The sequence below is a fragment of the Equus asinus genome, chromosome 11, assembly GCF_041296235.1.
Source record: "Equus asinus isolate D_3611 breed Donkey chromosome 11, EquAss-T2T_v2, whole genome shotgun sequence".
In the NCBI taxonomy this organism is placed as follows: domain Eukaryota; kingdom Metazoa; phylum Chordata; class Mammalia; order Perissodactyla; family Equidae; genus Equus; species Equus asinus.
The window spans coordinates 2,598,745-2,611,560 of record NC_091800.1 but is presented as its reverse complement, the minus strand read 5'-3'; the positions used below and the strand labels follow the sequence as shown (position 1 = coordinate 2,611,560).

Genomic DNA, 12,816 nt, shown 5'->3' with positions numbered 1-12,816 from the left:
AGGGGGCCATAAGCTGCTGTACTTTAGGATTTAGTTTTGCTTCTGAATATTAATATGAGATTATAAATAAAGATTTTAAAACAAAATAAGTATTATATATGAATTTTCCACTTGAAAATTCAAAGGTCATTTTGAAAGCATAATGGAAGTCATGTAATACAATCAAGATATTTATTATCATCAGTTAACTTAGTTTCTATTACTAGTAATATACGAGGTATATGCTTAAACAACAAAGAAAAATATTTACCCATTGAAAAAAATTTTTTAAGTTCATCTTTGAACCTTTAAGTACCCATACCCAAAGTAAATTTCAAGGGTCAAAATTATACATTCCTTAAAAACAAAAAATAATAAAACATCTTTATAAAGATTTTATGAATATAAAAGCAAAGCCTACTCAGAATAGAAAATGCAAAAAAAGTATAAAAGACAAAATTTAAAAAACCAGCTTCACCATTTTGAGGAAAATACCAGTGCCAATATTTTAATGTGTTTCCTTTCACTTTTTCATTCACTTATTCATTCTTTCAAATATTTGTTGAATGCCTACTATGTGCTAGGTGATGTGCTAAGTGCTGGGAATACAATGATAAGCAAAGACACTGACTCCTGCTTTCACAGACTTTATGATAATATAACTGCTTAACATATATTCTTACATACAATTCTTGTCTCCTAGGAGCTCTTGAACTTGCTGGGGAATGATATTCATAAATAATACAAAGTAGAATGCAATATGGGCAATAAACAATGAACAAAGTACCATGGAAATACTGAAGAAATGTATAGAAACACAGGCCACACCATATTTTAAGTTTATTTTTCTCTCCCTATTTGACTCCAAAATTTAGTGGTTTACTTGGATATTTCACCCATCGTTATGTGCATATATGCTTATTCAACTTAATTTCCCATTATGAATGTTTCCAATTGTTGAAAGTAAAGTTCATTTCCTTTTTTATTGGCACCAATAGTTTATTATGCAAAATACACTTACCAAGAGAACTGGTTCCTTGAACCTATACTCAGCAATCTGATCTGCAACACATAGCTAAAATTGGAATATTTAGCCCCCAAAGAAGAGTCTCACTTACTGAAGTCTGTGGAACAATGTCTTTCAATGAGCATGGCTGTGCTAATGGCTGGATGTCTTTCAGCAGCTCTTCAACATACGGTTCAGATTTCCTCAGAACCAGACATAAGTCATTTAGTACTATATGCTGCTCAGCAATGTGTTCTGCTCTCACATGGGTATCACCAACTCTAGGAGGAATTCAAGTAATGTTTATTGAAAATGCTGCTTTAAACCCAAACTTGCTTTTCCCCATAAAAGGTATGAATTTCTGAAAGTACTCTCAAGTTAAATCTTCTAGAAAGTTATATTCTAATTCATACTATCTTATGAAATAGATTTAATCTAGCTTTTATAAGTACATTGTTTCTACCTATAAAATTAAATGTCAACTGCCTTTATCTGAATTGTCTTTCATATACCAATTCAGTTTAAAATTAAAGGGCATAATGACACCCCAAATAAAAATTTATTTACTTATATAAGCTATGACCATTAAATACAGTGACCATACTATAGTTAATACTGGTCCTTACTACAGAAATATTTGCAGTTTTATTTTCCCAGAAGACTGAGGGAAATATTGTGAATACCCTGAGTGAGTTAGATGCTACGCCACTTTAATAAACTATAAAAATCTTTTACTCAACACCCTGCAGCTAACTGTAACACTTTACTTAAAAGAACGATTTTTGCACTTTGAGCTATCATTCCCTGCTTTGAAGTAACACAGAAGGCACTTAAGTTTGGATACATCAAAAAGCTCCTTGTTCAGGCTCCCCATCTAGTAACACTGATAAATGATAATACTTTACTAATTTAACAATTAGACAAATTATAAAGCAAAATAAAAAGTGTATGCCTTGGAAGTGAAGAATGACAAATTACTCCTCTCTACTCCTTCCCAATTTCCTTTATTCTTTACTATTCCCCTCAAATCACAAATGTTTCTAAGCAGACCAGGAACAGAAAATAACTATAAAATATCATACCCTGCAACAATTAGAACTTCAGAATTTCCAAAATCTACCATGAATATTTGTATTAGTGCAACTTCACGGACTGAGAATTTGGTTGGACTACAAAGTTTTCTAATATTTTCACTTTCTATTGGAATTAATTCAGTGATAGTTCCTCGACACCACATTCCATTTTCAACACTGTTGACAAATATCCTTGCACCTAAATGAGGGAGACAAATCATTAATATTTATGGAGAAAAATTCCTAATAAGCTCTAATTTATGAACACATACATTAGTTCCATGCTAAGAAGTCTTAATTCATTTATTTACTGATGGTATAGTACTGTGTCAAGTGCTACGAGAAGGATAAAGATAATATATTATGATAGTTTCTGTCATACAGAAACTTACGAGCTACATGGGGAGGTGAAAACAAAGAATACTTAAGTTACTCATCGCGAATCTATGTTTTATGAACTATAATAAAGATGAATGAGACCGTCCTGCCGTCAAAAATCTCAAAAAAGGAAAAGAGACAGGCAAATAAATGACTATAACACACTGTACTTAGAACAATAAAGACCTTCTATCCTGGTGCACGTACACATACACACGTACAGATATACATACAGTGAAATTTGTAAAATACTTTGGCATAAAAGAAACAATTACCTTCTCTTGGTAATGGGAGTGAGAGTAAACGAACAATGAAAGGCAGAATGTGAAATGCCAAAATTAAGAAATTAATACACAGTGGAGTTCAGAGAAGGGGAAGATGAACCAAGGACCCAGCTGCAGAGGAAGATGATATGGAAGGATCAGATGAATTACAAATTAATAACCAGGAAAAAAGATTAAGGAAGAAAGAGGCCTGAATTTGAATGCCTACTATAAACTTGGCAATGTTCTCAGACTTTTATGTTTGAATTCACCTACTCCCCATAACAACCCTACAGTGATGGTGCTTCCATCACATAGGTGCTAGGCAAAGAGGATGAAAATCTAGCCTGGGCCATATGGCTACTTAGAAGAGGTAGCAGAAGAATCCAGGTAGTCTTAAGAGCCAACCCTCTTAACAACCCAGCCACGCATCCGAGATAGATTTGGCAAGACTTGATCACTGATTATACACAGAGGGATACAGTATAATCACCTCTGTATACGCTAATAAAAACAGGATAGCTGAGAGGTACATCAGGGCAGCCTTTTAATTTTAAGTTCTATCAAACATTTGTTTGGCCTTCAGACTGTCATCAACCCTTCTCTTACGCTGATATACCACATAACCAATATTCTTAAACTAGATGCTTTTAAACCATTCTGTTTTGCACTGATAAGAGAAAAGCTTGTTGAAGCCATTTGTTGTTCTTTATAATGAAGAACACAGGTAGGAAAAGGGAACAAGAGGATACTCTGCTCAAGTATCATATCACTTTTCTTCCCTTATCACTAATTTCTCAAAATAAAAATGAGTATTTAAATCAGGTATATTTACCTTGAAATAATAATTATCTTTGACAACTTAAAACAAAGGATGACGTTTTGGTTTTCTCAGAACATTTTCTGAATCTAAACTGAGCTCTTCTAGGTATTAAATTTTGAAGAATTATTTGCAGCCACAAAAATTAAGCTTAATATTATCTTTCTCTCCTCCTAGATACTCATAATTTAAACATTATTTTTTAACTTTTAAAATTATTATTCATTTTCAGAAGTACACGATGTCCTAGTCTTCTGATATTCTGAAAAGCTATACAGATGAGCTGAGAGTTAATCACACTTTTAAAGAACTACTACATAAGGCTAAACAGATGATACTTTTTGGTATTAGTTATATGTCGGCATTGATTGCTATTAACAGAATGAGAAAAATGCTCTATAAATCAAACAAATCATAGCTTCATCTTATTACACAGTATAATCAAATTTAGTCAACAGTGTTATAAAGAAAATATTTGTAATGAAAGCCTAAATTATGGCAAATTACACATACTCTTAGAATTAAGATGGACTGATTAAGTTTACTGATTACCCTCCATGTGGCCCTAGTAAACGGATGCCACCGTCCTCCTGCATCTCAGTTAAGTGTGCAATGACATCCTCAACATTCACATGTGGACAGCAAGGACTGTATCACACTATGAGGAATCAACTTAGAGGAACACTTTCCCCTGGAGACTAGGGGGCAAACTACATAACCTGTCACAGGTCTTGTAATTTAAATAATAACTCGTCTTACTCCACAATGCAGCTTTTGTGTATATCTCACTCAGTGACCAATTTTAATGTTTAGCCAAGTTAACTAAATAAAATTTAACTTATGTTGAATAATTCCAAAACTTTTATGCTTGGTTTACAAATATGTAATATAAAAAGTCTGTATGGTTTGGCCAAATATTACAATATTTAAATAGACTTCATATTTTAACTTGGAGTAATCTTTCATTACCTAGCTCCAAAATGTCGGAAGGATCAAGCTGTAAACTCTTACTGCAAAACTGATTCACCTCCTTTTCCAGTACTGTTGCATCTTTTATTTGTGAATACTTCCGAATGTAGAAGTGGCAAGGATGTATTACATGGCTTACAAAAACCAGCTCTGGAGAGCCTGGATAAGAATATTTCAACCACATAAACCATAAGTTAGAAAAGAATTCACAGAAACTGAATGCAATATCCTCTAAAAGAGTAAGTAAGTGTCTCATGGCATGCAAACTCTAGAATACTTAGGCCCCACAAGAGTCCAAACCCCAAACAATAACTAGACTGGATAAAACAAATAGATCCCACTTTCAACAATGATTTCTTTAGCAACCTGAACTGCAAATATCTTATTTTACTTGCAAAATATGTTAAATAAGTAATACTGCAATTCATGCGGTAGTTAGGTCCTAAAGTCAGAGTATATGCTACAACTCTACTGTATTACAACAACACCCAAATCCCCTTATCAGGTTAGAGAGGTGTGAAAATATGTCTGGGCAAAGCCAACATATCAAGCAGCATTTAGGGGAAGATGTGTGTGTTTTGGTGGAGGGAGGGGTGGGGTAGAGTATAAGACAGTGAGAAATATTTTGTATATAATAGTAAATAAGCCAAGGGTTTCTATTGATATGAAAAGATCCCCAGAATATAATGTTAAGAAAGGAATTAAAAGAACAGAACAGCATGTATGGTTTGCTATGTTTTGTGCAAAAAAACAACAAAATAAGAGTTAGAAAAATAATACAGGTGTATTTGTTTGCATATGCATAAGGAAACTCTGGAAGGGTGGGAGAGAATGGATGGAACAGCTTAGGGGAAAAGTTTCACAGGGTATTTTAATATATATATTTAATTTTGAACAATGTAGGTGTTTTATCTAATAAAAATGTTTAAAACACAAAGACTAGGAGGCGGGCCAGCCCCATGGCCTAGTGGTTAAGTTCAGCATGCTCCACTTCGGCGGCCCAGGTTTGGTTCCTGAGTGTGGACCTACACCACTTGTCGGTGGCCATACTGTGGCAGTGACCCACATACAAAATAGAGGAAGACTGGCACAGATGTTAGTTCAGGGCCAATCTTCCTCAGCAAAAAAAACCCCACAAAAAAGAAAACAAAGACTAAGAGGAGTGGAATTGGAGATCTCCAAGTATAGATAAATAAAAATTGAACAAATGAATCATTTTAACTATTCAAAATAGATCACAAAGAATAATGCTCATATTGAGGATGGGGTAAAAAGATAAGTATGTGTAACTGGGGAGACAGTTGAGAGAACTGTTATAAATTTCAGAAATATTTTCACCAATAAGCCAAAATTTTTAACATTAAAAAGGAATAAGTTCTACTTATCAGTAAAATTCATTTTACTTACTGCTTCACACTACACAAGCTGCCATACATATAGCAAACTCTACTATATCAAGTTTTGAGTTGTTAAAGTACCTGCTTTTGATCCAAAAGGAACAGATGATTTTTTCTGAAGAGGCTTTTTTGGATATTTAGGTGTCTCCACAAGATAATCTGTGACGCAAGCTTCATCAAAATAGGAAATAAAGGCAATTGTACTAATTTTATTAAGTTGACAATGGCACACTGTTGTTTAAAAACCCCTACTTGAACAGGCAAAATATTGGAATGGCAAGACCTCTTGTATTAGTAGGTAAAGTCACGATAGGTTTCTTAACTCAGTAAGATATCAGTGATAATAATACAGTGGAAATGAGAGAAAAAGGCATGTTCTTTTTTTGTATTCGAAATGTCATTCTGGAGAGTCAACCAACGAAACAGATGGGATGGGGGGGACCAAAGTGGATCTTGCAAAGGGTCCCGTATAACCACACACAGTAGTGTCTCTCACGTTAATGGAGAGAACATCAACACTGGAAGCCTAATCCAACAGTTACAATACGTTTAAATGTTACAAAACAGATGCTATTATACTCACAATAGTTCATTTTATGACAAATTATATCTCAGAACAAAGTTTTAAGAGAAGCTGTTCTTAAATTTAAGGACAAAGTCATCAGACTGCTCCTACAAATCTCTCTCATTTATTTATATTTTCATCTTTTATACAAGGTTTATACATAGAACACTAAAAAGTCAAATATTCCCATTAAACCAAATGTTAAATTTACATGTCAGAGTTTAGCTGTATCATTGCATTAAAAATAAAAATTATCCTAACTTTGGAAAATGTAAAAGTGGGAGCATGGAATCAACAGGTGTTAACTCATAATGAGGTGTAAGATAATAGCAACGTGCTTCTGTAACGTATAGAGACAAAAAAGCACTGATTTTGTTTCTAACTATAGATATGATATATTGTTCCCATGCTTTTGTTTTTCACTCACTTTCCAGGTTTTCTTCAATAATTTCTTCAATTATCACATCAGGGCTAGATCCCATCTGAGGGAGAGCAGCAATGGTTTTAGAGGACATTGTTGCAACCACCTCTTTCTGTGGCTGGATGTCTTTGGCTTCTAAACGCACACTGTTGGTTTTCCGTTGCAAAGGAGCTGGTGAGGCTTCATTAGTTAGGACAGCCATGTCAACCTTTTTCCTTTCTAGTGATGGGTATGAATCACGACAAAAAAGTTCCTTTTTATATTTCTTTTGACCATTCTGTCCAATTTCATTTTCTTGGGGATCACACCTGCTTAAAAATACAGAGGCACATGGCTACTTATATCATTTCATAAATGTTTTGTATCCACTTTCAAGCCATTTCCTTCCAGATGACAGTTAATACTGTGATACATACAAAGGGTTAAAGTTGTATAGGTGCCCCAGGGCTACTTTTTAAACAGCTTTATTGATGTATAATTTACACAACATAAAATTCAAAAATTTTTACTAAATTTACAGAGTTATGCAACCATCACCATAATCTAATTTTAGAACGTTTCCATTACCCAAAAAGAAACTTTTGCTTATTCCCAGCCCAAAGCAAGCCCAAGGGTTTTAAAAAGTCAAGAAGAGGTATAATCAATGAGAAACTGAAGAAAGAACTTGATACAGCCATGTCACAATGATCTGACCTTAAAAGGACAGATGATATAGGTTTTCAAAAGAAGTCATTTTGATTTGGCTTAGGTGTTTAATTTTAAATTATGTTAAGATCATTGCTTCCTTTAATTCACTTGCTTAAAAAAGAAGTGCAGGAAGCAGCAAAGGCTGCAATCCTGAACAAATCACCAGAAACCTCTGGCTAGGCTAAAAATCACCCTTAGTTCGAATCCTCTGGGTATGAGCACTCAATAGTCACTAACCCACAGTTGATTATGTATTCACTTTACTCCACATTTTTATGTCTTCTTCACATATCCACACGGATTTAGGCTATCAAATCTACAAGTATAGAAATTCTATCAAAGAAATGACATTAAGCCTCAAAAAACTTGTATTTTAGTTAACTCGTGATGGATTTAGCTTCTTCACAGATCATCAGTTAAGAAGCCATTTTAGAAATAAGAACCAACAAAGCCAACTGAATTCAGTAATGACACCTCATATGTGTCTCTTCCAAGAGAGAGTATGCATTTAACTCAACTAAAACTAATACACATTAACAAAGGTCCAAACACCTCTCAGGATACATATACGCCCACAATGTTGCAATCTAAATATTTCTTTTTATACTAACTCTTATCTGACCTTACTGAGACATTTAACACCATCAACCGACCCTAGTCTCATAAACCTTTCCTTTGGCCTCTAGAACACCACTCTCTTCTGTCTGTTTTTCAATCTCTGCCTGCTCCTTCTCAGTTTTGTTTTTTCGTAGATTACCCTTTCCCTGTCTTAATATTTACTATTTTTCCAGGGTACTGTCCTTGACCTACAGCAAAACCTGCTCTCACTGGGCAAACACATTGTTTAATTACCAACTGTAATCAGCAGAGGCAGGTTACAGGGAAACGTACCCTAAAAACTAGGAAAAAATTTCAGACTACTCTTAGGTAAATGTAAAATAAAGACAAGATCAATACAGACTCTTAAAGAGACACAATAGTCTTTCGTATTAAAAATATTTGATATTAACAATATTCAATTTACAAAACTATCTAGAAGAATGTACTGATTAGAAAGGAGGATGATTATCCACAGAAGCACAAAAAGTAAAGTCACAGAAGCAAATATGGGGCAGGGCTCTGTATCTGGGGAAAGATGACTTGAGTCAAAGGACTGGTATTCCAGTCCTCTGACAGGGAGACAAGGAATGTGGTGACAAGGAACGCAGCAGGCTATCTAGGCCTACCACTGTTGAGCTATTTGATTAATCTTATTCCCTTTATTCCAAACAAGACCACAAACAAAGCAACTTCCAATAATTTGGCTTCTTGTGTCTGTCTGGATATTGGAAAAGAATGCCAACATAAGTATTCTTAGTCCCTGAGGCAATTATATTTGCCGTTAAGTTCATAAACTGGTATTCTGCATCAGTTTTGTGAATTTGGCTTATGAGTTCACCTGGCTTAGAGTGGATCTGCTCATGTCTGCTGCTGAGCTTATAAAACTGTAGGCCAGACTCTGATACTTTCCCTAAGGTAATGACTGTGATGCTTCTTGGGAGACAATTTCCCCCGGAGACATACCATCTACAAGTAAATGAACTTATTTCTTTTGGGGCGTTTCTAAACCATCTACTCTCACTTCTCTTAAAACCAGCATCAAGTCTAAGACCTGTTCTTAAGTTTCTGCACATACAGCCAACTGCCCTCTGGACATTTCTCCCCAGATATCTGGTAAACAGTAACTCAACATGTCCACTATCTTCCCCCTCCCAACTTCTGTCCTTTCTGTATTCCCAATCTTGGTGAATAATACCACAATCCATCAACTTCATCACCAAAGCCTGACCGTAAATCACTGATGACACTTGCCTTTTCCTCATTCCTCACACTCAAACAACTACTAAGTTTTATCAATTTTCTCTGTTCAGCATTTATCATTATCTATTCCTCTCCAGTGTTACTACCTACGTTTGGTTTCTTATCTGCAGTTCCCTGAATGTAGTATGTTACCTCACTGACCATATATTTCTCCCTGCTAAGATGCCTCCCTTTTGTCCTCCTTTCCAATTGCTACTCATTTTTCACAGATGAGGGAAAATATCTTCTCTTTCCAAGTCCCAGAAGAACTGACTATTTCCTTCCTTGACATCTCTGCTAAATTCTGCATCTGTTACTATCATAGCATTTATGCACTTTATTGTTCACATGTGTCATCCTCTACTTATCACAACTTCTCTGTATCTCAATATCTAGGGTGTTAGTGTCTAGCACAAAAAATCAGTGGTCAATGCTGGCTGAGTGAATGAATCTCAAAGATACCTTTGACACACGTATCACTGAATATCGATACCTTCTAGATCTTTTAGTTCTTATTTTACACAGAATTTAACTGACAGAAACTATTTTGCCCTTTACATTATTTTTCAGCTTATGAATCATACTAAATATCAATTTTTCTGTCTCTGAGGCCATGTCAGACACTAACGGCATGTTCCCATTCTTATAAATACTTACTTAGTTGAGTTCTCAAATTCAATCTTTCCCATATTGTTGAACATGCAGACGATCTCACTGCAATTCATATTCAACCTAAAATAAAACACCCAGCACATAAGTAAATGTTCTGATACAAGTTTATTACTTCTAGATAAAAATCAGCTGCAGACATTAAAAACTGTAAAAGAATGAACATTTAAATAACTTTGTAATTTATCATAAATTACACTAATTTTCATTTGGTTGCTAACTTGGGAAACATTTGTGACCCAAATTTTCAACTTTATAATTGCTTGCTATTTTAATAAGTCTAGGCTCTAATATGTTTTTATACTTAATTGTTATATTCTCCTGAATTACAACATTTACCTGGGAGAGTTCCTTAGTTTTAGAGTGCTAACTTGTGACAATTCACTCTCAAATGTTAACTTCAAAGTCCGGATAATCTAGAATCAAGAGAGAAGCAGCGCCCACGTGAATTTTCTTTTCTTATAACTACTGTTGAAACAGAGTAAGATTTTAGAAGGAAAACTATACTCTTTAGGTATTTAATTAATGTGTTCAAGATTTGATTTTTAGGCACACAAAGGAAGGGATGCAAACAAGTGTTTATGACTTTTTCCCCTAAGAGAATTTAAAATCTTTTGGAGATGTGTATCAACAGGTAACAGCAACAAAAGACACTAGTTAATAAATAGGATATAGCTATATAATCAGAGAAAATTCTGGTCAGATTCATTTTGCACCTGCATTGCTATCCTCAAATGTTTCTGCCCCACCTTCCTAATGAAGCTAACTAGGGTAAAGACCAAATCTTACTACTTTTTTAAATCTTCTAACGCCTCATGCGTAATACACAGGAAACGATGATTATTTCCTTAGAATTACAGTTGGAGGGAGTAAGATGGTAGCAAACTCTTCTAATTTAGAGACTTTGGAGGCAGGTGAACCAATGGCTTCTATTTTTATACCTCAGTTCAGTCCAAACATCTGATTATCTATGGGAAAGGAGGCCCTGAGGATTCAAAGGATCTAACGGAGCAAGGTAGAAACTAGCAAAGAGGATTGATAGTTAACCCTGTCCTGCCGAAGATCTCACAAGAAACATGTTTCTATTTTTGCCCAACCCTGCCTTCTAGGCACATGATTAGATGACAGGACAGAGTTGAAACACCTTGTGTCCTGACCTCACATTTGGGGTGGGGAGTGGGGGGAGAAAAACCTGAATGGATCTTGAGAAGTTTGCTGGGTTTTGAAGTTTCAGTTGTACATCATTATGTGTCAGTCACCACATAAATGCATCCCTTCACCACCTGTGCCCATCCCCACCCTCTTCCCCTCTGGTAACCAGTAAACTGTTCTCTTTGTGTGTGAGTTTGAAAAGTTTTTAAACCAAGAGTTGATATTAATACCTAAATTGTTTATGAAAAGAAAAGAGTCCCATTTAATTTGCTGCTCTTCTTGATGCTCACTTTTTATTCAAGTGTCCGAGAAACAATAATTTTTGACTCAGTGTCATCCTATTTGCTCTCAGATCACATGTCATAAAGACCTTACTGCACCATTTCCCTAAGTAGTAAATAATAAAAGCTAAACAAATTTATTAATGTTTGTCTTAGAATCCAAATACCTAAGAATTTTAAACTGATCCCAATACAAGTTAGGATAATCTGAAAAACAAATTCTTCTTATGCCTAACATATCATATTCCAGAGTATGCAAAATAAGCTACCACAGAAATAATTCACATTATAAACTATTTAAATTACCTGATTCAGGTCACAATACATCCTTAGGGAAGGTGCTGATTTTAACTCTCTTGCTATTTTCATAGCTGCATCCAAATCATTTTTTTTTCCTTCAATGTAGCTTTTAGCCATTATTACATTTGATAAATAATCATCTGTACTTCTTACTACTTCTTCACAGAGGTTCTTTTTCCTTCATTAAGATACCAAAGTTATTTTGCAGTATTTCATAAATATTTATACAACAAATAATTTATAGTAACGAACCATATTGAAAGGGTAATTTCACTAGTTTATGAACTAGTGAACACAATGTGGTTAAATGAGGCATTCAACTGAACTGAAATGGATTACAGCTGAAAGCTATGCATGTATAGAGAAAAAGTAAATTTTGTAGAAGAATACAGCTATCATGTCACAGACACAGCTGCCACTGACTTACAGAGGTTAGACAGACCCTAGGTGATTCCACATAAAGTAAGAGACCCTAGCATTCCTGCAGTCACTTGAGCCATTACAAAGACATATTTGTACTCCTTCCTCCCCTGCAGGATCTACCTGCACATTTTAAAATTTCCATCAATAGACACATATTACATGAATATAAAACAGAATTTTAAAATAGACTTCACCAAACCAGAACTTGTGTATCAATTAACCAGAATCTTCAAACTAATCACTTAGAAAGCCCATATAGCTATTCCTTCATTATTTTCACCTCATTATCCAAAACGTTTTCTGTGCCTGTGGTGGAATTACCTTATTATGGCAATTAAAATATCTTGTACCCAAAACTGCAGTGTCTAACGTATTATTTTATTCACCAAACAAATAACTTTTCATTATTTCCTCAAAGTTAAATCTGGCCTCAAAAAAGGAGAGTTTTCCACACCAAAGAATAATAAGAATGTGAACACAGGCTCTGAAAGTGAAGAGGTATTCCAAAAACTTTACTAACTGTATATATAACGTCTGAAAGTCATTTCTTTAGGGTAGAAAATGCTCATTTTGATAAGTTATAGTACGGTTCCT

At 34.7% G+C, this 12,816-nt stretch overlaps 1 protein-coding gene across 2 annotated transcripts in view; it reads right to left on the bottom strand.

The window, feature by feature from the left end:
• The window catches only part of RNF17 (ring finger protein 17), a 154,370-nt gene that overhangs the window by 95,212 nt on the left and 46,342 nt on the right, over positions 1-12,816 (bottom strand). For both annotated transcript variants that reach the window (XM_070520312.1, XM_070520313.1), the window contains exons 7-13: positions 11,806-11,977; positions 10,406-10,482; positions 10,055-10,129; positions 6,878-7,179; positions 4,489-4,647; positions 2,068-2,257; positions 1,098-1,266 (exon numbers count right to left, since the gene is read on the bottom strand). In XM_070520312.1, coding sequence (XP_070376413.1) covers positions 1,098-1,266; positions 2,068-2,257; positions 4,489-4,647; positions 6,878-7,179; positions 10,055-10,129; positions 10,406-10,482; positions 11,806-11,977 — 1,144 coding nt within the window. The remainder of the gene's footprint in view (positions 1-1,097; positions 1,267-2,067; positions 2,258-4,488; positions 4,648-6,877; positions 7,180-10,054; positions 10,130-10,405; positions 10,483-11,805; positions 11,978-12,816) is intronic.